We start from the raw sequence: 25,977 nt of genomic DNA, 5'->3' as shown, positions 1-25,977 counted from the left end.
ACTAGCAAACTGAATCTAACAATGTACATAAAGAATTATAGGCCGGGCGCAGCGGCTCATGGATGTAATCCCAACACTTAGGGAGGCCAAGGTGGGTGGATCACTTGAGGTCAGGAGTTTGAGACCAGCCTGGCCAATATGGTGAAACTCCATCTCTACAAAAAATACAAAAATTAGCTGAGCGTGGTGGCGCATGCCTGTAGCTCCAGCTGCTCAGGAGGCTGAGGCAGAAGAATCGCTTGAACCCAGGAGGTGGAGGTTGCAGTGAGATGAGATTGCACCACTGCACTCCAGCCTGGGTGACAGAGCAAGACTCCATCTCAAACAACAACAACAAAAAAGAATTATTGGCATATATGGTTGACGCTGGAACAACACAGGTTGGATCTGTATATGTCCACTTATATGTGGATTTTTTTTCAATGAAACTTGGATTACAAATACAGTTGTAGGCTGGGCATAGTGGCTCATGCCTGTAATTGCAGCACTTTGGGAGGTTGAGGCGGGCAGATCATTTGAGCTCAGGAGTTTGAGACCAGACTGAGAAAAAGAAAGATTCAATCTCTAAAAAAATTTAAAAACTTAGTTGGGTGTGGTCACGGGCACCCATAATCCCAGCTACTTGGGAGGCTGAGGTGGGAGGATAGCTGGAGTCCGGGAGGCAGAAGTTGCAGTGAGCTGTGATCATGCCACTGCACTCCAGTCTGAGCAACAGAGTAAGGCTCTGTCTCAAAAAAAAACCCAAGAATTATATTGACTGGGCTGGGTGGCTCATGTCTGCAATCCCAACAGGGTAAAATCGTGTCTCTAAAATGAATTTAAAAATTAGCTGGGCAGAGTGGTGCTCACCTGTAGTCCCAGCTACTTAGGAGGGCTGAAGCAAGAAGATCGCTTGACCCCAGGAGGTCAAAGCTGCAATGGAGCCTTGATGGTGTCACTGTACCACAGCCTGGGCAACAGAACAAGACCCTGTTTCAAATAAATAAATAAAACAAAAAACTGGCAGGGCGTGGTGGCTCATGCCTGTAATCCCAGCACTTTGGGAGGCTGAGGCGGGCGGATCACGAGGTCAGGAGATCAAGACCATCCAGGTCAACATGGTGAAACTCCGTCTCTACTAAAAAACAAAACTTAGCTGGGCATGGTGGCGTGTGCTACTCAGGAGGCTGAGGCAGGAGAATCATTTGAACCAGGGAGTCAGAGGTTGCAGTGAGCCGAGATCACATGCCACTGCACTCTAGCCTGGTGACAGAGCGAGACTGCATCTCAAAAAAAAAGAGAAATTCCAGACAGATCTTACATCTTTCACATAAAAGTTAACTTAAAATGAATCACAGACATAAATGTAAAACAAAAACTTAAAAATCCTGTAAGGTAAGGGGAACTCTAGCTGACTGTGGTTTGGCAAAGACTTTTTAGACACAATATCAAAAGCAAAATCCATGAAAGAAGGAATTGGTAAACTGGACTGTGCTAAAATGTAAAATGTGTGCTCTGCAAAAGACACTACTTAAGAGAATGAAAAGATAAGTCAGGGACTGGGAAAAAATATTTGCAAAACACGTATCTAATAAAAGACTATTATCCAAAATATACAAAGAAATCAGACACAGAAAGAGGAATATTACATGTCTTACTCATATGTGGGAGCTAAAAAAAAGTTGATCTCATAGAAGTAGAGAATAGAATGATAGATACCGGAGGCTAAGCAAAGAGTAAGAAGGGCCAGGCGTGGTGGCTCACCCCTGTAATCCCAGCACTTCGGGAGGCCGAAGCAGGTGATCAGGAGGTCAGGAGTTCAAGACCAGCCTGGACAAGATGGTGAAACCCCATCTCTACTAAAAATACAAAAATTAGCCAGGTATGGTGGCATTCGCCTGTAATCCCAGCTACTCAGGAGGCTGAGGCAGAGAACTGCTTAAACCCGGGAGGCGGAAGTTGCAGTGAGCCCAGATCGCGCCACTGCACTCCAGCCTGGGTGACAGAGCGACTCCATCTCAAAAAAAAAAAAAGAGTAGGGGAGATGGGGAGCTGATGAAGAATGGTTGGTTAATGGGTAAAAAAAATAAAGTCAGGTAGAAAGAATAAGTTCTAATGTTTGATAGCACAATGAGGTGACTTATAGTTAATAATTTACTATATATTTCAAAATAGCTAGAAGATTTGAAATGTTTCCAACATAAAGAAATGAAAAATGTTTGAGGTGATACTCTAATTACCTTGATTTGATCCACATTGTATGCATGTATCAAAATATCACATGCATCCCATAAATATGTACAATTATTTTATTAAGCATTAACTTTAAAAGAATCACAAAAAATACACACATACAAAGAACTCTTAAAACTTAACAATAAGCCGGGCATAGTGGCTCACACCTGTAATCTCATTACTTTGGGAGGCAAAAGTGGGTGGATCACTGAAGGCCAGGAGTCCAAGACCAGCCTGGCCAACACAGCAAAACCCTGTCCCTACTATAAATACAAAAATTAGCCAGGTGCAGTGGCACATGCTTGTAATCCCAGCTATTTGGGAGGCTAACGCACGAGAATCGCTTGAACCCAGGAAGCAGAGGTCGCAATGAGCTGAGATCACGCCACTGCACTCCAGACTGGGTGACAGAGCGAGAGTTTGTCTCAAAAAAACAAACTAAAAGAACCGCAGAAACAATAAAACAATCTGATTTTAAAATGGGCAAAAGATCAGAACAGACACTCCACCAAATAACATATACACATATCAAATAAGCAGATGAAGACAGGGCGCGGTGGCTCACGCCTGTAATCCCAGCACTTTGTGAGGCTGAGGCAGGCGGATTGCTTGAGCTCAGGCAGATCACGAGGTCAGAAGTTCAAGACCAGCCTGGCCAACATGGTGAAACCCCATCTCTACTAAAAATACAAAAATTAGCTGGGCATGGCGGCGGGCGCCTGTAAACCCAGCTCCTTGGGGAGCTGAGGCAGGAGAATCACTTGAACCCGGGAGGCAGAGGTTGCAGTGAGCCAAGATTGTACCACTGCACTCCAGCCTGGGCAATAGAGCGAGACTCCATCTCAATAAAAAACAACAACAACAACAACAACAACAACAACAAATAAGCAGATGAAAAGATGCTCAACATCATACATCACTAGAGAATTGCAAACTAAAACAAGATATCACTACACATCTATTAGAATGGTGAAAAGCCAAAACACTGACAACACCAAATGCTAACGAGGATGTGGAGCGACAGGAACTTCATTCATTGCTGGTGGGAATGTAAAATGGTACAGTCACCCTGAAAGACAGTTTGGCAGTTTCTTACAGAACTAAACATACTCTTACCATACAATCCAGCAATCGTGCTCCTTGGTGTTTATCCAAATGAGCTAAAAACATGACCACACAAAAACCTACACACAGACGTTTATAGTAACTTCATGCATAATTGCCGAAACTTAGGAGCAACCAAAATGTCCTTCAGAAGGTGAATAAACTCATACACCTATACAATAGAGTATTAGTCAGCAGTACAGAGAAAAGAGCTGGCAGGGCAGGGTGGCTCACACCTGTAATCGCAGCACTTTGGGAGGCTGAGGTGGGTGGATCACCTGAAGACAGGAGTTTGAGACCAGCCTGACCAATATGGTAAAACCCTCTCTCTACCAAAAATACAAACATTAGCCAGGCAGGGAGGTAGGCACCTGTAGTCCAAGCTACTTGGGAGGCTGAGACAGGAGAATTGCTTGAACCCAGGAGGCAGAGAGTTTGCAGTGAGCTGAGATTGCACCACTGCACTCCAGCCTGGGCGAGAGCGAGACTCTGTCTCAAAAAAAAAGAAAAGAAAAGAGCTATCAAGCCAGAAGGAACATGGAAAGAAGCCAATCTATATGATTCCAACTATTTGACATTCTGTAAAAGGTAAAACTATGGAGACAGTAAAAGGATCAATGGATGCCAGGGGTTCAGGTAGATAGAGGGAGGGATGAAAAGGTAGAACGAGGGGGATTTTTAGGGCAGTGAAACTACTCAATATGATACTATAATGGTAGATACATGTCATTATATATTTGCCAACACTCATAGAAACGGCAACACCAAGAATGAACTCTAAACTATGGACCTTAGTTAACAGTGATGTATCAATACTTGGCTCTTCAGTTTTAACAAATGTACCACACTATTTCAAGACGTTACTAACGGGGAAATGTGAGGGAGAGAGAGAAACTATGTACTCCTGCTCAATTTTTCCACAAACCTAAAACTGCTAAAAATAATAATTAATAAATTCTATTAAAATATATAGTCAATCCTCCATATACTCAGGGGATTGGTTTCAGGAATCCCCTTGTTTACCAAAATCTGTGCATACTCTAGTCTCCCAGTCAGCACATCATACAGGCAGGTTTCATGTCCTGTAAATACAATTTTTTTTTTTTCTCTTGGAGAGAGAGTCTCGCTCTGTCACCCAGTCTGGAGTCCAGTGGCACCATCACAGCTCACTGTAACCTCCGCCTCCCAATTCCCCTGCCTCAAGCTTCCCAAGCAGCTGGGATTACAATTCTCCTGCCTCAGTTTAGCAAGTAGCTGGGATTACAGGCGTGTACCACCATGCCTGGTTAATTTCTGTACTTCTGTTTAGTAGAAGTGGGGTTCTACCATGTTAGCCAGATTGGTCTTAAACTCCTGGCTTCAACTGATCTGCCTGCCTTGGCCTCTCAAAGTTCTGGGATTATAGGCATGAGCCACTGTACCTGGCCTACACTGTATTTTTATTTATTTATTTTTGAGACAGAGTCTTGCTCTGTCACACAGGCTAGAGTGTGGTGGTGCAATCTCAGCTCACTGCAACCTCCACCCCGTTGGCTCACTGCAACCTCCACCTCCCAGGTTCAAGCAATTCTCCAGCTGCAGCCTCCTGAGTAGCTGGGATTACAAGCGCACGCCACCAAGCCCAGCTATTTTTTGTATTTTTAGTAGGCACATGGTTTCACTATGTTGGCCAGGCTCGTCTCAAACTCCCGACCTCAGGTGATCCACCTGCCTTGGGCTCCCAAAGTGCTAGGCTTACAGGCATGAGTCACTGACCCTGGCCTACAACTATATTTTTAATCCAAGTTTGGTTGAAAAAAAATCCACATATAAGTGAACCCATACAGACCCAGCCTGTGTTGTTCAAGCATCAACCATATATGCCTTGGGGAAGAAAAATTGAGGAGCTTCTTCCAAAGAGAAAGATCCATGACTATTTGGCCAAGGCCCTTACTAGGAAGAAACAGCCCCCTCATCTGTGAACCCTTGATACTGACTTAGCAAGAACCACCATGTTTCCCAGCTTCCATTCTCCATTAATCCACTTTCCCCACCACAATCAGAGTGACTTTTCTCACTCTGTTGCCCAGGCTGTTGTGACTTTTCTCACTCTGTTGCCCAGGCACAATCACAGCTCACTGAAGCCTCAACTTCCTAGACTCAAGCGATCTTTCCACTTCAGCCTCCAAAGCAACCGGGACTACAGGCACATGCCACCACACCTGGCTAGTTTTTGTATTTTTGTAGAGTTAGGGTTTTGCTATGTTGTCCAGGCTGGTCTCAAACTCCCGGGCTCAAGCAATCCTCCTGCTTCAGCCTCCCAAAGTATTAGGATTACAGGCATGAGCCTGGCACAGAGTGACTTTTAAAAACATGAATTCTGGGACCAGGCACAGTGGGTCAAACCTGTAACCCCAGCATTCTGGGAGGCCAAGGCGGGAGGACGGCTTGAGGCCTGGAGTTTGGGAATAGCCCGTCAAACAAAGTGAGATCCTATCACTACAATTCAAAAAAAAAAAACCAACACTGGGCACAGTGGCTCATGCCTGTAATCCCAGCACTTTGGGAGGGGGGTGGATCACCTGAGGTCAGGAGTTTGAGACCAGCTTGGCCAACATGATGAAACCCCATCTCTACAAAAATGGGCCAGGCATGGTTGTCTGCGCCTGTAGTCCCAGCTACTCAGGAGGCTGAGGCAGAAGAATCACTTGAACCCAGGAGGTGGAGGTTGTGGTGAACCGAGATCATGCCACTGCACTTCAGCCTGGACGACAGGGTGAGACTCTATCTCAAAAGAAAAAAAAAAAAAAAGTCCCTATCTTGCCCAGGCCTGAGAGATGGCCTGTCTACTGACTTCCCCAGGAACTACTGCAAACTCCTAAGGTAGCTGTGACCTAGAGGCTGAGTGCAGCTCATCTTCCGGAGCCTTCCCTTACAAGGGCCATACTGCTGTTTCTTTATACTGCTGCTACCATGCTTGTTAGTTTTTACATGTAAATGCTGAGTTTTAAAATATTTGATTGGGGGACATTTTGGGGGAATCACTGGACAAATTCACTCCCAGTAGGAAATCTTCCTATAAGGAAGGCTGTATGGGTTATGTTAGCCTGAGGGCAGGAATGATTCACACCCTGTTAAGAATATTAGCACAAGTTGCCCGGGTGTGGTGGCTCGCGCCTGTAATCCCAGCACTTTGGGAGACTGAGGCAGGCAGATCACGAAGTCAGGAGTTCAATTCCAGCCTGGCCAACATAGTGAAACCCCATCTCTACTAAAAATACAAAAAATTAGCCGGGCATGATGGCAGGCACCTGTAATCCCAGCTACTCGGGAGACTGAGGTTGCAGTGAGCGGAGATTGCACCACTGCACTCCAGCCTGGGCGACAGTGTGAGACTCCATCTCAATAAATAAATAAATAAATAAATATTAAAAAAGAGAATATTAGCACAAGTTGAAGAAACATGTAATTCACATTTCACTTCAAGGGAAAGCAAGCATCTTACTCCTGCTTACTGAATTAAGGCTGTGAGAACTTTGTCTACTAAGCAGAAGTTTGCAGGTCATAGGTCTGTTTTGGTTTCCTTCAGCTACCAAGAGCTAAAAGCAAAGGCCAGGTATGACTTTGGACAAAGGTCTTCCTTGACAGTCCTGGCCACTGACAAAAAGCCAAGTAGAGTTCACTACAGGGAGGATTAACTTCCCTTCATGCATGCACGCATGGGGCACCAATCATCCCAAACCCACTTCAGTTTCCTAGGGCCTGCCTTGCTTCTCTTTGCCTGGGGTGACAGCTCATTAACAGATTCAGTTAAAAACTATTTCCTTTTTCACCCTTAGCCCGTTTTCCCTATTAGAAGTGAACCCTTAAGACAACCAACTAGCTTGAAGAGGAAAGGTTTCTCCTTTTAGAAGCATTACAGCTAACAACAGAAAAAGGATCAAGAGAATGAGAATATTATAAACTTATAGTCCAAATAATGAATTAATAAATATAGGTAGTAATCATTAATAACTACTAATACCACAAAAAGACATTAAGATACGTGTCTTCTGCGATATCTACACACCACCATTTATGACGCATTTTTGGAAAAAAAAAAAAAAAAACCACAAAATCTTAACAAATCTCTAGACCTAATTACAAATTTATAGAAAATACAGGGGAAAAGGGATCATAGTAAACTGACGCCAGAAGAATATAACCAGCAAAATCCAGATAGTAAGAAAGTCCATAGGAAACAACACTTGATTTCTTCAACAAATAAATATGGGGGAAAAGAAATGGCAGAGAAATCTATAAATTAAGATTTCAAATGTATCTCAAACAATAGCAATGAAAGAATCTTGTTTCGATTTTGATTTGAGCAAACTTTTAAAAATTATTATGGGACAATTGAGGAAATATGAACATTGGATATTTGATACAACAAATGAATTATTTATTATTCATTTCTTTTAGGTATTAATAATGGTGTTATGATTATGCCTTCTTTTAAGTCCTTATCTAAAGATACACAAAGAAATATTTATATGAAATTATGTGATACTGGCCAGGCGCAATGGCTCAAGTCTGTAATCCCAGCACTTTGGGAGGCCAAAGCGGGTGGATCACCTGAGGCCAGGAGTTCAAGACCAGCCTGGCCAACATGTTGAAACCCCGTCTCTACTAAAAATATAAAAATTAGCCAGGTGTGGTGGTACATGCCTGCAATCCCAGCTACTCAGGAGACTGAGGCAGGAGAATCACTTGAACCTGGGAGGCAGAAGGTACAGCAAGCACAGATCATGCCACTGCACTCCAGCCTGGGTGACAGAGCGAGACTTGGTCTCAAAACAAAAAAAGAAGAAAAAAAAAGAAAGAAATTTGTTTCAAAATAAGGTGGGAGGTCCAGGCACAGTGGCTCACACCTGTAATTCCAGCACTTTGGGAGGCCAAAGTGGGTGGATCGCCTGAGGTGAGGAGTTTGAGACCAGCCTGGCCAACATGATGAAACGAATCTCTACTAAAAATACAAAAAAAAAAAAAAAAAAAAAATTAGCTGGGTGTGGTGGTGGGCACCTGTAATCCCAGCTACTCGGAAGGTCAAGGCAGGAGAATCTCTTGAAACCAGGAGGCAGAGGCTGCAGTGAGCCAAGGTCATGCCACTGCACTCCAGCCTAGGCAACAAGAGCAAAACTCTATCTCAAAACAAACAAGAAAAGAAATTGTATACATTTGCAAAATCTCTTACAAATTAATAAGAAAAAGACAAACACCTCCAAAAGAAAAATGAACAAAGGCAATAACTCAAAAGAAAAATAAATAGCTAAAGAATGTACAGATATATGCAAATTGTCAGTAAATACTACAAAATTGGCAAAAACTGCTTCCTTCTGCATTCTTTTTTTTTTTTTTTTTTTTTTTTTTTTTTTTAATGGAGATAGGGTCTCACAACATTGCTCAATGGAGAAACAACAGTGTTTTCAACAAATGGTTCTGGGACAACTGGATACCCACAGGCAAAGGAATGAAATGGGACCTCTACCTCACACCGTATTTTAAAAATGAACTCCAAATGGACTAGGCGCGGTAGCTCACACCCTGTAATCCTAGCACTTGCAGAGGTCAAGGTTAGAGGACTGCTTGAGCCCAGGAGTTCGAGACCAGCCTGACAAACATGGTGAAACTCTCTCTTTACTAAAAATGCAAAACTTAGCCAGGCTTGGTGGTACATGCCTGTAATCCCAGCTACTCGGGTGCTGAAGCATGAGAATTGCTTGAACCGAGGAGGCAGAGGGTGCAGTGAGCCAAGATCACACCACTGCACTCCAGCCTGGGATACAGAACAGGACTCTGTCAAAAAAAAAAAAAAAAAACCCTCAAAATGATCAAAGACCTAAATATAAGAGCTAAAACTATAAAACACATAGAAGGAAACAAAGTTCACAAGTAAATCTTCAGCATTCTGGATTTAGCAACAGTTTCTTACATATGACAAGCAACCAAAGAAAAAGCAGACAAATTAGACACCATCGAAATAAAACTTTGTGCTTTAAAAGACACTATCAAGAAAACAAAACGATTAAAGCTTATAATCAGTTGAATTATTTAAGAAAAAAAAAACCTAAAAGAAAAAAAAAGAAAGTAAAAAAAATCCACAGCAAGAGATAAATAGCTACAAACCATCCATCTGATAAGGGTCTAGCATTTAGAACAAGCTCATCCAACCCACAGCCATGAGGCCCACGATGGCTTTGAATGTGGCCCAACACAAACTTGTAAACTTTCTTATAACATTATGAGATTTTTTGGTAATTCTTTTTTAGCTCATCAGCTGTCATTACTGTTAGTGTATTTTATGTGTGGCCCAAGACAATTTTTCTTCCAATGTGGCCCATGGAAGTCAAAAGATTGGATACCCCGATCTAGAATATAAAGAACTCTTTTAGCTGGGCGTGGTAGCGACATGCCTGCAGTCCAACCTACTCAGTAAGATAAGCCGGGAGGATCATTTGAGCCCAGGAGGGCAAAATGGCAGTGAACTATGATCATGCTACTGCACTCCAACCTGGGTGACAAAGTAAAGTCTCATCTTAAAAATAAAATAGACCAGGCACAGTGGCTCATGCCTCTAATTCCAGCACTTTGGGAAGCTGAGATGGGCAGACTGCTTCAGCTTAGTAGTTTGAGACCAGCCTGGGCAATATGGTGAGGCTCCGTCTATACTAAAATACAAAAAAAAAAAAAAAAATTAGCCAGGCACAGTGGCATGCGCCTGTGGTCCCAGCTGTGGGATGCTGAGGTGGGAGGATTGCTTGAGCCTGGGGTGGGGGCAGAGGCTGCAGTGAGTCAAGATGGCATCACTACACTCCAGCCTGGGTGACAAAGCAAGACCCTGTCTCAGTAAAATAAAATAAAATAAAATAAAATAAAATAGAACTCCTATAGCTCAACAATAAAAAGATAAATAACCCAATTTTAAAATGGTCAAAAGATTTGAATAGATATTTCTCCAAAGATGTGTACGTGGCCAACAAGCTCATGTAAAGATATTCAATATTGTTAGTCACCACTAACAATCAAAATCACAAATGAGACACTTACTTCATACTCACTAGGTTGGCTATAATAAAGAAGACAGATAATTTAAAAAGTGCAGGCCGGGCACAGTGGCTCACGCCTATAATCCCAGCACTTTGGGAGGCTAGGGCAGGTGGATCACTTGAAGTCAGTAGTTCAAGACCAGCCTGACCAACATGGCAAAATCCTGTCTCTAAAAAAAAATACAAAAATTAAGCCGGGTACAGTGGCTCACGCCTGTAATCCCAGCACTTTGGGAGGCCAAGGCAGGCAGATCACGAGGTCAGGAGATCGAGACCATCCTGGCTAACACGGTGAAATCCCGTCTCTACTAAAAATATAAAAAAAAAAATTAACCCGGGGTGGTGGCGGGCGCCTGTAGTCCCAGCTACTCAGGAGGCTGAGGCAGGAGAATGGTGTGATCCCAGGAGGCGGAGCTTGCAGTGACCTGAGATCTTGCCACTGCACTCTAGCCTGGGCGACAGAGTGAGACTCCGTCTCAAAAAAAAAAAAAAAAAATACAAAAAATACAAAAATTAGCCAGGTGTGGTGACACGTGCCTGTAATCTCAGCTACTTGGGAGGCTGAGAGGCACAAGAATCACTTGAACCCAGGAGGCGGAGGTTGCAGTGAGCCAAGATCGTGCGACTGCACTCCAGCCTGGGCGATAAAGCGAGACTTCGTCTCAAAAAAAAACAAAAAAAAAAAAACAAAAAATGCTGTCAAGTATGTGGAGAAATTGGAAATTTAATTCACTGCTGGTAGAATATAAAATGTCACAGCCACTTTAAAAAACAAGTTGACAGTTCCTCAAAATGTTAAACAGAGAGTTAACATAAGACCCAGAATTTCTTACCTAAGTATATACCCAAGAAAAATGAAAACACATTCACATAAAAACTTGTACATGAACGTCTACAGCAGTAATATTCATAACAGCTAAAAAATGGAAACAACCTAAAAATCCTTCTACAGGTGAATGGATAAACAAAATGTGACATATATATGCAATAAAATATTCAGTCACAAAAAGGAATGAAGTATGACACATGCTACGACACAGATAACCTTTGGAAACATTGTGCTAAGTTTGAGAAGCCAAGCACAAAAGGCCACAAATTGTTATGATTCCACTTATATGAAAGGTCCAGAATAGACAAATACACAGAGACAGACAGTCTCTATGTGGCTGCCAGGATTAGGGTGTGTGAGGGAGTGGGGAGTGATAATGGGTTCAGAGTTTCTTGAAACTGTTCTGGAATTAGTTGTGACGGTACAACCTTCTAATACACAAAACCACTGAATTGTACACTTTAAAAGGGTTAAATTTATGGTATGTGAATTATTATCTCAACAAAAATAAGAAGAAAATAAAGGATAACGTTTTTTGCCTTTTAATTTTAATTTCATTACATGCATATTTTGCTGATAAAAAAGAAATAATGTTGTCTGGGACAAAGCCTCAGCTTAATCCATGTCTGATAAAAAAACAAAAGACTGGAAACAAAATGGTCAACAAGAAATTGGTAAGATAAATTATGGTACATTAAATCAATGGAATATAACCAAAAATAAGACAAACGAAAAATAAATAAATCGAATATCACATACATATGTACTATGAATACAAGGTCATTCTAAAGGCAATGAGATATTAAAAATGGTATAGAAATATATTTGAAATGAGGCCGGGCGCGGTGGCTCAAGCCTGTAATCCCAGCACTTTGGGAGGCCGAGATGGGCGGATCACGAGGTCAGGAGATCGAGACCATCCTGGCTAACACGGTGAAACCCCGTCTCTACTAAAAAATACAAAAAACTAGTGAGCCGAGATCCGGCCACTGCACTCCAGCCTGGGCGATAGAACGAGACTCCGTCTCAAAAAAAAAAAAGAAATATATTTGAAATGAAAAGATGTTTGTCATGCTAGTAAAAAAAAATTTTTTTTTCAGACGAGGTCTCGCTCTGTCATCCAGGCTGGAGTGCAGTGGTATGAATTTAGCTCACTGCAACCTCTGCCTCTTGGTCTCAAGTGATCCTCCCAGCTAAGCCTCCCAAGTAGCTGGGACTACAAGGGCACGCCACCATCATGCCTGGCTAATTTTTTTTTTTTTTTTTTGGTAGAGACTGGGTTTCACCATGTCACCCAAGCTGCTCTCCAACTCCTGGACTCAAGCGATCCACCTGCCTCAGCCTCCTCCAAAGTACCAGGATTACAGGCAATTCCAGGTGAGCCACCATGCCCAGAGAAAACTTTTTTTAGTCAAAAAAGTATATTCACAATATTCTGATGCCCTTCTCCCAAAGAAGAAAAAAAAATTAGACTGAAAACCAGTTCTAAGTTCTGGCCTCCAGACTATAAGAGAATAAATTTATTTTATTTAAACAACATTCTTTTATTTAAACAACAATAGGCTGGGCACAATGGCTCACGCCTGTAATCCCAGCACTTTGGGAGGCCGAGGCGGGAAGATCACGAGGTGAGGAGCTCAAGACCAGCCTGGCCAATATGGTGAAACCCTGTCTCTACTAAAAATACAAAAATTAGCCGGGTACGGTGGCAAACAAAAAACAAGCAAACAACGACAACAACAAAAAACCAGGATGGGCTCACACCTGTAATCCCAATACTTTGGGATGCTGAAGTGGGAAGACTGCTTGAGATCACAAGTTCAAAACCCATCAAAATGGTGAGACCCCATTTCTTTCTTTCTTTCTTTCTTTTTTTTTTTTTTTTTTTGAGACAAAGTTTCACTCTTGTTGCCCAGGCTGGAATGCAATGGTGCAATCTTGGCTCACCGCAACCTCCACCTCCTGGGTTCAAGTGATTCTCCTGCCTCAGGCTCCCAAGTAGCTAGAATTACAGGCGCATGTCACCACGTCCAGCTAATTTTGTGTTTTTGGTAGAGACGGGGTTTCTCCATGTTGGTCAGGCTGGTGACCAACCTCACTGACCTCAGGTGATGCGCCTGCCTTGGCCTCCCAAAGTACTGGGATTACAGGCGTGAGCCACCGCACCCAGTGAGATCCCATTTCTATAAAATAAAATAAACAAATAAACAAAACCCAACTCTTTAAAGACATTAAAATTATGCTCACAGTAAGAGTCCATATTGATGAAAGAAAATATATATATATAAAAAAATTAAAAAGTCAAAAAATATTTACATCAAACTATTAACAGAAATTATATCCTGCTAGTGACATTACAGGGGTTTTCCTCCGTTATTTCAGCTATATTTAGGGACAGTGGTATAAAAACCCCAAACAAACACGAAACTAAAGGGTGAATAACTTCAAAGAACAAAGGCACTAAAATTTCAAGCCTTATCACTAGTACTGTATTAAGTCCAAGTTCCTGGAAATTAGCTAAGTCACCTAATTATAGAATTAAAACACAATCCTATGTATTATTATTCTTGCTTTGGCAGGAATGTACAATACCTGACAGTGCTAAGAGTTAGGTTACTTTGACTAAATCAAAACAGTGACTACAAAGGGCCAGTAAGGGAAAACTAAGGCACTAAGTCCCAATTCTCAGGTCACAAAGCTGTTTAGATGAAACAATTTATTCTAGGATAGATTTGAAATCAAGTATCCTATAGAGTCTAAAGGTATCATTCAGGTATAAAAATTCTGTAAGAAAACTTTACCACCACCATCACCAACAAACCACTAGCCACAGGTTTACTCCCTAAAATATAGCCAAGCCAACAGACTATAAAGTATCCTCATATGAAAAGACAAGACTCTCAATTTTGAAATAAATCCCGCAGTTTTACTTTTTTATGTTTTTAGAAAACGAGACTAAAGATCTACTTCATGCTAATAACTAGTTTCTAAGAAAAAGCAACATGTAAAGGAAACACTGAAAATTACTTCAAAGACAAAAAAAATTAAAATGTTACTGCTAAGAGTAAAACCAAAGAAAAACTTGAAAATTAAAGCCTTTCAAGTCACAATTTTAGATATTTCTCACTGAGAAAGTTCAATACCGCCAAGATGTTTTAAAATTAAAAAGTTAAAATTAGATGAGGCTATTTTTATTGATTAATATAACGCAAAACAGGCTATCACTACACATATTAGAACCACTCAAATAAAAAAATGGTAACACTAAATGCTAGCAAGGATGCAGAGAAACTGGATATCTCATACGTTGTTGATAGGAATACAAGAGGATATAGTCATTCTAGAAAATAAATAGTTCAGCAGTTTCTCTAAAAACCAAACATGCACTTACCAGATGATCCAAACATTTGGGCATTTATTCCCCCAAAATGAAAACTTTAATTCATATAAAAATATTTATATACATGAATGTTTATAGCAGCTTTATCTGTAATAGTCAAAAAACTGGAAACCACCCTTCTGGTATGTCCTTCAACAAGTAAATGGTTAAACAAATTGTGTGGTTCAGCCATACTATGGACTACTACTCAATAGTAAAAAGAAATGAACTACTGATGCATGCAGCAATTTGGATGGCTCTCAAAGGAATTATGGTAAAAGAAAAAAGCCAAAGTTACATTCTGTATGATTCCATTTATATAACATTCTCAAAATGGCAAAATTACAGAGATGCAGAACAGATTAGTGGTTGCTGGAAGGGTGCATGCGGCTACAAAGCGGTAGCATGGGGAGCCCTGAGGTGATGGAGTAGTTCTGTATATAGAACTATAGACTGTTAGAGTGGCTACCCAGATCTACACATGATAAAATTGCATACTATTATATACACACATACACACAAATACATGTGAAACTGGTGAAATCTAAAAAAGCCTTATGGATTGTAACAATGATAATTTCCTGGTTCTTGACATTAAACTATAGTTATGTGAGCTATCACCACCAGGTGAAACTTGGTGAAGGGAACATGGGCTCTGTACTATTTTTCACAACTTCCCATAAATCTACAATTATTTCAAAATAGAAAGTAAAAAAAAAAAAAATAGTAGGGCTATGTATGAGGAGGTTAATATAATAACAAATGGAAAAGGTTTAGTATAGCATTTGAAACATGGTTATAAAGGCTTCCATTTTGTTGAAACTTTTATTACATTAATTTTTTTTTGAAAACACAGGTTTCTGCACTAAATATATACACCTATTTCAGCAAAAAGCATGACTTGAGCTAGAATTCCTCAACTTAATTACCAAATACTACATGAAATCTCTTGTGCATATGATAAGATTGTTTTCAGACTTAAAATTGTCTAAGTGAATAGGGAACCAGTACACAACATAAATGGCTCAACATTCAGCTTTTTTCCCAAAAATCTTTAACTCAAATGTCTTTTACATCATCAAGTAACTTATCAGATGGAAATAAATGTATCATCTGCTGTGTGGTTCCAAATTAAGGAAAAGTCTAGCTCAAAGCCATCCTCAATTTGAATATATATAATCTCTTACAAAAAAACAATTACATGTAATCTTAAGAATAGTGAAAGAAACTTAAAGCCTTTTTGGCATTCCATAGCAGCTGAGTCCCTACCAAATATTCTGGGGTAGAAAGAACATTCTACTGGCCATCCTCTGAATTCCTCAGCAGACTCTAAGCTGTCCAGTCAGGTCTGTAGGAAACAGCAAATACCAGGTGCTGGTAACTAGTCTCTAATTCTTCAAAAAAGCATTATCTCTGGCCTACAGCCCCTTCAAGATTACTCTATACCTATGTGTGTGTGAGTGATTAATACAGTCTCTAGTGTTGTGGGTGTGATCCTGAAATAGTTTCCACCACTAAATGTTACTCTTAACAGAGTCAACAGAAGAGAGAATAGAAAGCTGTGTGAAATCATATAAAAGCTTGATTTTCTACTTTCCACAGAAAAAAAAATGACTTTAATTTTCTCAGCTTCAGCAGGTGCAAGAATATCTAACCATAGCCATGATGTCTATACCCTTCCTGTGATATTCAGTATGCAGGTTATCTGAGAACAAGTGAGAACCATCTGATCAGTTCAGTATCACCAAGGGAGCCCTTAAATTCTGTTCCCATGGACCCTTCTGTACTTCCAACACTATGATTTGTTGGCAGGAATTTCACAGAAGAAGTTGAGATGTAAGGCCATCTGGCATGCCAGGATCAGAATTTTTCTAATACACACCCCCGTCCCTGACTTAGAATTTTCTAGTATCCCTTTCTCATCCTATCTTTCCTCTAATGTAGTAAGCCTTTTATGTGAACACTGGGTAAACAAATTCCAAAAAGACACTCACTGTTTCTTTCTGCTTTTCAATAGTTAAAACTTTATGAGTGTTAAAAAAGAGTCCACAAAGACAAAGGGGGAAAAGAAAAAAAAAAGTCCAAACACTGAAATGTCAATGGTTAATGGTGACAGTGTTCACTGATCACAGATTTTGGATAAAAGATGGAAGTTGTGGAATGAAAGTTAAGTTAGTGGCCGGGCGCAGTGGCTCATGTCTGTAATCCCAGCCCTGTGGGAGGCCAAGGCGGGCAGATCATTTGACTCAGGAGTCCGAGACCAGCCTGGCCAACGTGGCAAAACTCCATCTCTACTAAAAATACAAAAATTAGCTGGTGTGGTGGTGGGTGCCTGTAATCCCAGCTACTCAGGAGGCTGAGGCAGGAGAATCACTTGAACCGGCCGGGCGCGGTGGCTCAAGCCTGTAATGCCAGCACTTTGGGAGGCCGAGACGGACGGATCACGAGGTCAGGAGATCGAGACCATCCTGGCTAACACCGTGAAACCCCGTCTCTACTAAAAATACAAAAAACTAGCCGGGCGAGGTGGCGGGCGCCTGTAGTCCCAGCTACTCCGGAGGCTGAGGCAGGAGAATGGCCTAAACCTGGGAGGCGGAGCTTGCAGTGAGCTGAGATCCGGCCACTGCACTCCAGCCCAGGCTACAGAGCAAGACTCCGTCTCAAAAAAAAAAAAAAAAAAAAAAAAGAATCACTTGAACCCAGGAGTGTTGAAGTTGCAGTGAGCCAAGATCATGCCACTGCACTCCAGCCTGGGTGGCACAGCAAGACTCCATCTCAAAGAAAAAAACAAAACAAAACAAAAAAACAAATAAAGTTAGCTGAACACAGCATACTAAATTTTGAGACATTCTTAAATATGAATTATATTGTTAGTGTACAATCTACACTATAGAAAACCTAATGTCTTCTTAAAAGCACATTTCAGTACCCAAATCAGTAAAATGCAATAACCTGAAGGTTCCAGTTCACTAAGAATTACTGTGGGCTATATTTGCAAATGCACAGAAATTAAACAAAGCACAAATCACTTGGAACAAGGCCTCTAAATTATTTCATATTCAATCTACTTTACTATGTCTGATTGCTTTGGAGCCCAGCAGTAACACCAATCTCACTGATAATACTGTGCAGAAATAAGCAGAGATAGGCCGGGCGTGGTGGCTCATGCCTGTAATCCCAGCACTTTGGGCGGCCGAGGCGGGTAGATCACCTGATGTCAGGAGTTTGAGACCAGCCTGACCAACAACGAGAAACACCATCTCTACCAAAGATACAAAATTAGTCGGGCATGGTGGCGCATGCCCGTAATCCCAGCTACATGGGAGGCTGAGGCAGGGGAATCGCTTGAAACCGGGAGGCAGAGGTTGCGGTGAGCCAAGATCGCGCCATTGCACTCCAACCTGGGCACCAAAAGCAAAACTCCATCTTAAAAAAAAAAAAAAAAACACAGAAAGAAAGAAACAAGCAGAGATAAGCCTTAATGCAGTGCTGAAGAAAGGAATGAACATCTCGGGCTTACTACAATATGGTGAAAAAAGGGCACTAGAGGATGGCACATACAGGACGATACTGCCCTACAGCAGTGAAGAGCACTACATCTCTGCCCTCCAAATCTCAGCTCCCCACTAGCGGGTCTACCTATATATCCCCCTACTATCTTCTTCCCCAAACCAATAGTCCTTCTGGCCCTTATTTCCAAAAACACCACAAACGTTTCCCCAGTCACTGAAGTTCAAAGCTACAGTGTGATTATTAAATCCACTTAAGGAATCTGAATCCTCTCCATCCTTACCCTGTAATGCCTCTCACATTCATTCTCCCTTCACATCCCCATTCCCACCATCCTAGTTTAAGAAATTATATCTTAAACCCAAGTTTCCCAACAAGGTCTTGATGTCCCCAAGCCAAATTTGTACTCCAAAACGTTGTTTTGAACAAGTCATCCAAGCCTTAAAAAAGCATCTACAGATCTGGCAGTACAGCCAACAGAAACCTATCCTCATGAGCTTGGACAAACACCAAGCACCTTCCACAAGAAGTTTCTGGACCCAGGGCTCAAGACCAAGTTCTGCAAATTCTCTGTAGTTGCTACTTCTTGCCATCCCCTCTTTCTCCATAGCGATCAACAACTAAGTCTTTCCAAATAAAAGGGTTTATGGCTCGTTTTCATGGACAAGCAGCAGCAGGTGGACAGCATCCTACACCATAGCCAGTTCTGGAGGGCAGCAAAGCCCAAGAAAGAGAATCAGTGGAAGCAACTTAAAACATAAAAGGCCAGGCCAGGCGCGGTGGCTCATGCCTGTAATCCTGACACTTTAAGAAGCCGAGGTGGGCAGGTCAGAAGTTCAAAACCAGTCTGGCCAACATAGTGAGACCCCATCTCCACTAAAAATACAAAAATTAGCTGGGCATGGTGGCAGGCGCCTATAATCCCAGTTACTCGGGAGGCTGAGGCAGGAGAACTGCTTGAACCTGGGAGGCAGAGGTTGCAGTGAGCCAAGATTGTGCCACCGCACTCCAGCCTGGGCAAGAGAGCAAGACTCACTCTCATTCATTCATTCATAATTAAATAAATACATAAGGCCAGGCACAGTGGCTCACACCTGTAATCCCAACATTTTGCGAGGGTGAGGTGGGAGGATCACTTGGGCCAGGAGTTGGAGACCTGCATGGGCAACGTGGCAAGACCCCATCTTTAAAAAAAATACCAAAATGAGCCAGGCGTGGTGGTACTCACCTGTAATCCCAACTACTCAGGAGGCTGAGGTGGGAAGATCATTTCAGCTTGGGAGGCCAAGGCTGCTGAGACCCATGATCATGCCACTGCACTCCAGCCTGAGTGACAGAGCAAGACCCTGTCTCAAAAAAAATTAAAAAAATAAATTTAGGCCAGGCACAGTGGCTCACACCTGTAATCCCAGCACTCTGGAAGGCCAAGGCATGTGGATGGGTTGAGCCCAGGCAAAGGTTGCAGTGAGTCAAGATCACACCACTGCACTCCAGCCTGGGCAAGAGAGTGAGACCCTGTCTCCATAAAATTAAATTAAAATTTTAAAATAATAAAAAATATAAAATTTTTTTAAAAAGCAGACAAAATCCTTGGTCTGTAAATACATGAAGAAGTCTGAGATGGTGAGCCCAAGAGTTTTATTTTGAAGACTTTAGATGAAATCCAGTATCTTACTCTACATATTAAAAGAAATGTCCATGTCATGTGTAAGAGGGAAGACATAATAAAAGGAAAGTTAAACATAAGTGGGCTATACCAAGAGCATGAAGTGAGTACCTTTGAGAGTTCAGAAAAGAAACCAAAAACATCAAGGACTTAGGCAATGCAAGAGGTCAGAATTCTAAATAAGTCAACCAGTTTGGTTGAAGCAGAGAACACAAAAGACAGCTGTGAGAGACTATATAGCTGTTCCATAGTTCTAGTCCATTTTTCACATGCTTTCTGGTGTCCTCTCCCTATCTGGACTATCAGTTCAGAGGCCAAGAACCAACACAACGTGTTAACCTATTAGCTAACTATCAGTCACATCTTAAGAATTCAGACAACAATGGTAATAGTTTTAGTATATTAAATCTCAGAACAGCAAAACATCGAGGTGCACTCTGAATTCAGATATTTTGAAATACCTGTATCAAAAACAGAAAAACTTCCTTAAGAAATAAGGACAATGGCAAGAATGGTGGCTCATGCCTATAATCCCAGTACTCTGTGAGGCCAAGGCAGGAGGAGTGCTTGCGGCCAGTTGAAGACCAGCCCGGGCAACAAATGGAGGCCCCATCTCTACAAAAAGTAAAAATAAAAAAATTAGGCAGGTGTGGTGACATGTGCCTGTAGTCCCACGTACTCCAGGAAGCTGAGGCAGGAGGATCACTTGAGCCTAAGAGTTAGAGGATACCATGAGCTATGATCACATCACTCCACTCCAGCCTAGGCAGCAGAGTGAGACCCAGTCTCAAAAAAAAAAAGAAAAAAGAAAAAAAAAGAAATCAGGATAATGAGGCCGGGCACGGTGGCTCATGCCTATAATCCCAGTACTCTGGGAGGCCAAGGGGGGCAGATCACCTGAGATCGGGAGTTCGAGACCAGCCTGACCAACATGGAGAAACCCCGTCTCTACTACAAATAAAAAAGTAGCCAGGCATGGTGGCAAGCACCTGTAATCCCAGCTACTCAGGAGGCTGAGGTAGCAGAATCGCTTGAACCTGGGAGGCAGAGGTTGTGGCGAGCTGAGATTGTGCTACTGCACTCCACCCTGGGCAACAAGAGTGAAACTTCATCTCAAAAAAAAAAAAAAAAAAGAAATCAGGATACATGAATCAAAGCAAGAATTTCTAAGCACCCCGACACTCTTAACACTCCTGGGAATTGTTTAACGTATTTTTTGAAACTAGGAGGTCTCAGAATTGAAATTCTTTTTTCAATTTTTTTTAAAAAAATTAACTGCTGACATCCTCTAAGGGAGAAGGCAAAAGAATGGAAAATCTGGTGAAGTGATAAGCAGTTTTTAAAGAGGTTTACAATCAGTTTTAAAACAGTAATCCCTCTGGGAAATGAAAATTCCTCTCCTAATCCCTTTGAGGGCAATATATTTGAATTAGGAACAAGAACATCTTGCTTCTACTAGGTACAAATATGAACCTTTTAGAGTATCTTCTGCATTAAATAGCAAGCAGAGGAAAGGACAATTTCTAATTTATCAAAAAAAAAATAAGCATCTTGGACTTATATCTTTTGCAAGACACATGCAAGGAGGCTTCAATAAAATGCAATTAAGGAACTTCAAGGTTTTCGTTGACAGTGATTACTTAACTGGAGCTTACTCCTGTGAAATGAAACTACCAGAAACCCTCAACATCAATTTGCTTGTCACTAAACCACAGGTTTACGCTTAGACTTGGAAATGCTAACAGGATGGAACCACAAGCCTTTAATAAAACGTGATGACCATGGAGAGCGCCCTTGAAGCTTAGCAACAGAGGACTCAACCCTAAAAGGGTTCCCTTTCTGGAATGTGAGGGCAGGTTTGACATGTACCACAGCACCAGTCCTAAAACGCTTGACTGCATTTTCCACAAAAGGTAGGAGTTGTAATAGTAGCATAGAGCAGACACCAGCCCACTGGAAGCAGATGGAACCCACCAACTCATTTTATCCAGACCTTCAAAAAGGTACACAGAACTCTCTCTCTCAGCCAAAGCAGGACAGATCTGAATGAATAAATCCAGGAAAAGGTTCACATGAGATTACTAATTGGTAATTTCATTTGCATGCCAAAGCCCTCAATGTAAAACAGAACCTGAAAAATGAAAAGCAATTTGAAAGCCCGTTCTCCATACTCAAGCTACACACACACACACACACACACACACACACACACACACGAGACCAAAAGCTTTGTTTTGCAAAACAAATAAGACTCAGTAACCTATTCCAACACAGGGACTCTTCTGAAGGGTGATCTAGCTGGAAACATTCCCTGCTTATGTACATAATTCACTAGGGGTCAGGTAAGATTCCATTTTCTAACAGCTGAACTTTAAACAGAAAGTCACTAGTGGTGCAATATTCACTCATTAGCATAAATCTCTACCCCCTAGAATGAAAAGCATTGGCTGCCTCTGCCAGGATGACAACTTTACAGTGAGAAGCTGGAGCCGCGGACCATGAACTCCTGGAAAGTTCTATCAGGGCCTCAGAAGAGCTCACCACCTTCGCCAGCCTAAACTTAGCGGTCACCCATCCCACGCCACCCTCTCCACAGACAGGGCATCTGTGATATGCGAATTTTTAAAAAATAAAAAGATTGGCCAAAGGGTCAAGAGCAGGCAATGCCTTACAGGGCTGACATGATTGCTGTCTGGGACTGGGGGAGGGGGAGGAGCATTCTGGATGTTTCTATTCTTGGCAAGGAAAGCACCTCCGGGTCCTGCACCATCAAAAAACACTCACACACCAATGTTCTCAGGGAATGAATGATATGCCCGTGTTATGCGGTCTCATCTTGAGTTGTGATGACGGGGAAAAAGGTGTGGAGGGCTGGAGGCGGGGTGGTGGTCAGGGGTAGATGTGTTTGACTAAGGGGGATGGGAGGAGAGTGAATGGATAAAGGGGGGACCTGGGGAAGGTGTGGACGGTTAAGAGGGAGGGGAGGAAGGTGTGGACGACTAAGGGAGGACAGGAGAGCGGAGGGTGGGGACGGTTAAGGAGGCTGGGGAAAGGTGTGGACGACTAGGGGGGTGGGGATGGCCAGCAGCACCCCCGTGCACCAGAAGCAAAGGCAGGCCGTGGGGGTGGCGGCTCCCAGACCCTCACAACCCCCCACTGTGGGCGTGTGCTCGGCTGCGCTTTCGCACCGGCCAGGCCATCGGGCCGCAGGGCCAGCACTCACCCCACGACTCCCTGGTTGTAGTTCCTCCGTTTCCACGGGGTACCGCTGTACACGACCCCGCCGCCGTCTGCTCGGCCGCCCCCCGCGGCCCGCCCTCCGCTGGGCTGCAGCAGGCTGTAGTTGAGTCCATACGTGCTGGCCTTGTTGTCGCGCTTCCTCTTGTTGCTGCTGCCTGAGGCCGAGTCGGCGGGATCGGCGGCGGGGACGGCGGCCGAAGGGTGCGGGGACGAGGACGCCGAGGGGGACGAGGACGCCGAGGAGCCCGCCCGGCGGGCCCAGGCCCCGGGCTGGTGGTGGTTGTTGTTGTTGTTGGTCGTCTCTAGGGGCAGGAAGTCCCGCTGCTCCGCGGGCAGCGCGTGGCTGCCCAGCAGGCGCTCCCCGGAGCGGTACATGCCGGCCGGGGCCGGGGCCGGGGCCGGGGCCGAGGCCGCGCCGCCGGGGCTGCCGGTGCTGCTGCCGCTCCCGCCGGTGGCCGTGCTGCTGCTGCTGCCGCCGCCGCCGCCACTCGCGCCGCCGCTGCTGTGACAGTGGTGGTTGAAGTAGAGGTTCCTCAGCCCCTGGGTCGTCTCCCAGATCTGCATCCACAGACTGTTGGACGGTCCGAGCTGCTCTGGCTGGAACCAGGCGATCCTCGGATCCATCAAACGGCGGCGGCCGCTGCCCCCGCCCCTCCCGGCCGCCTGCAGGGCCGCCGCCGCCGCCGCCGCCGCCTCAGGCGCACGCCCGGCCTCGGCTGCTGCTGCTGCCGCCGCTGCTGCTGCTGCTGCTGCTCGGGGCCCGCCACGGGCGGCGCGGTCGCGCAGGGAGCCGGGCCGGCGCCGGCGGCGTCGCTCCCGCCCTCGGGGGCTCCGCGGGCCCTCCCCCCCTCCCTCCGCCCCTCCGCCGAGCCCCTGTCACTGGGGTCCCCGTGCAAATGGCGGCGGCGGCGGCGGCGGCTCCACAGAAGGGCGAGCGGCGGCGGCGGCAGCGGCTGCGGCGAGACGCGCCTGCTCCGTAGCGTCCTCGCTCCTCCGGGCCGGGGCGGGGCCTCTGCCGGCTCCGCCCCGCTCGCTCCGCCCCCCCCCCAGCCCCGCCCCTCCCCGCCCTCTCGCGCTCGCCCCGCCCCCCCCGCACCGCACAGCAGCCCCGGAGGCCGCGCCGTGCGTCACAGAGGCCGCGGCGCTATGGGGCCGCAACCGCCCGGCCCAACCGTCCCTGCGCCATCCGCGGAGGGGTCCACGTACCTGGGCGTCCGGGGGCCTCTGACGCGCGCGCGGCTCCTCTGCCTGGGCTTCACCGGCGCTGAGACTGGACGAGACCGCATGGAGGTCGCCGCCCGCCCCGCAGGGAGCGCGTTGTGGGAGGTGCCGCCCCGCCTCTCGCTCCTCCCATCCCTGTGGCCGCCGGACCCCGGGCCCTCCCAACTCCCCCTGACGTCTCGGCTTCTGCCTGCTTTCTAAAACACTTTCTTTTTAAAAAAACAGCCTATAACACTTTCTGGTGGGGTGTGGACACGCCCCCCGCCCGAGCGCGTGCCCCGGGGCGGGCTGCGCGAGACCCTGCACAGCTACTTGCGCCCCGCCCTGCTGCGCCCTGGCCGGGGTAGGGGACCCCTACATCCCGGCCCGAGGCCACAGAAACCTGCACCCCATGCATAGCCCTGGGGGAGGCCACTAAGACTGAGAGTGTGAGCCAAGGGCTGAAAGCCACAGCCACACACTCAATCCACTTCACACGGACACGCAAACACGTGTAGATGCACAGAGAAGCAGACACACTCCTGAGCGGCGTAGCAAAGACGCTCTCCTGCCGTAAGGTGCACCAACAGCCTTAGAAAGCTCTTCTGAGTTCAGCATTAAATTTTAAGAAAACCCACAACCTTTTAAGGCTAAAATGAAGATTTAGCATCAGCAAAGATTGTCCACTGGGTCGTTATTTGCATGTCTTTCAAATCTCTGTGGTTAAAAAGACAAGGAAAGGAGAATGTTAAGTATTTTAAATCAAGAGACAAAAAGTAATTGAACAGCTTCTATGTGGGCCCGTTAAAGTTGATCCAAAGTCCAGAACAAGTCCCTGATGGCTGATAATGGCCTTCTATTTTTTTAATGACAAATAATGGAAAACTATGAAAGAACTAAGTATTGCTCTACCTTTTTCTTTCTTTGGAGACTAACTCTTGCTCTGTCATCTGGAGTTCAGTAACTTTTTCCCAGCTCGCTGCAGGCTCGGCCTCTTGGGTTCAAGGGATCCTCTTGCCTCAGCCTCCGAGTAGCTAAGACTACAGGCACGCGTCAACAAGGCGTAGAGACAAAGTCTCTGCGTTGCCCAGACTGGTCTGGAACTCCTGGACTTAAGCGATCCTCCCACCTTGGACTCCAAAGCTGCTAGGATTACAAGGGGGTATGCCACCATGCCTGACCTTACCTATTTTTTTTTTCATAAGAGAATAAATAGTATGACCATAAATACGGAAAACACACAAAGACCCTTCAGCTGCAAACAACAGCTTCCTTGGTAGTGTATACAGCCTGTTTCTTGTATGGGCTGCTCTAAGGGACCGTGGAGACAGGCCTTTCAGATGTATGTTCATGTCTCTGATCTTGCACTACGCCAGTGTAGGCTCCACTCAGGCATTCGAGGTGCCTTTGGAAAGCTCCAGAGCACTGTGGCCAGGGTTCACATTGGCCAAGTTATCATGTCCATCTGCAACAAGCTGTAGAACAAGGAGCATGTGATTGAGGCCCTGCGCAGGGCCAAGTTCAAGTTCCCTGGCTGCCAGAAGATCCACATCTCAAAGAAATGGGGCTTCACCAAGTTCAATGAGGATGAATTTGAAGACATGGTGGCTGAGAAGCGGCTCATCGCAGATGACTGTGAGATCAAGTACATCCCCATCATGGCCCTCTGGACAAGTGGCATGCCCTGCCCTCGTGAGGGCTTCCACTGTGCTGCCCCCTCTTAATACTCACCAATAAATCCTACTTCCTGTCCAGCAAAAACAAACAAAAA

General features: G+C 44.5%; 1 protein-coding gene and 1 pseudogene across 5 annotated transcripts in view; one reads left to right on the top strand and one right to left on the bottom strand.

Annotated features, from left to right (window-relative positions):
• TENT4B (terminal nucleotidyltransferase 4B) overlaps positions 1–25,102 on the bottom strand; it is an 86,473-nt gene extending 61,371 nt beyond the window's left edge. For 2 of the 5 annotated variants that reach the window (XM_071084512.1, XM_071084513.1), the window contains exons 1-2: positions 24,213–25,102; positions 22,990–23,505 (exon numbers count right to left, since the gene is read on the bottom strand). In XM_071084512.1, coding sequence (XP_070940613.1) covers positions 22,990–23,505; positions 24,213–24,292 — 596 coding nt within the window. In that variant the 5' untranslated portion in view covers positions 24,293–25,102. Of the gene's footprint in view, positions 1–22,989; positions 23,812–24,212 lie in introns of those variants that run through there. The other 3 variants (XM_011759285.2, XM_011759284.3, XM_011759286.3) reach the window with 2 other exon arrangements.
• Positions 25,103–25,449: 347 nt separating this feature from the next.
• Positions 25,450–25,539, top strand: LOC112428558 (small nucleolar RNA SNORA70; annotated as a pseudogene).
• Positions 25,540–25,977: the final 438 nt, after the last annotated feature.

Source organism: Macaca nemestrina, chromosome 18, assembly GCF_043159975.1.
Source record: "Macaca nemestrina isolate mMacNem1 chromosome 18, mMacNem.hap1, whole genome shotgun sequence".
In the NCBI taxonomy this organism is placed as follows: Eukaryota; Metazoa; Chordata; class Mammalia; order Primates; family Cercopithecidae; genus Macaca; species Macaca nemestrina.
This window is presented reverse-complemented; position numbering and strand designations above follow the sequence as displayed.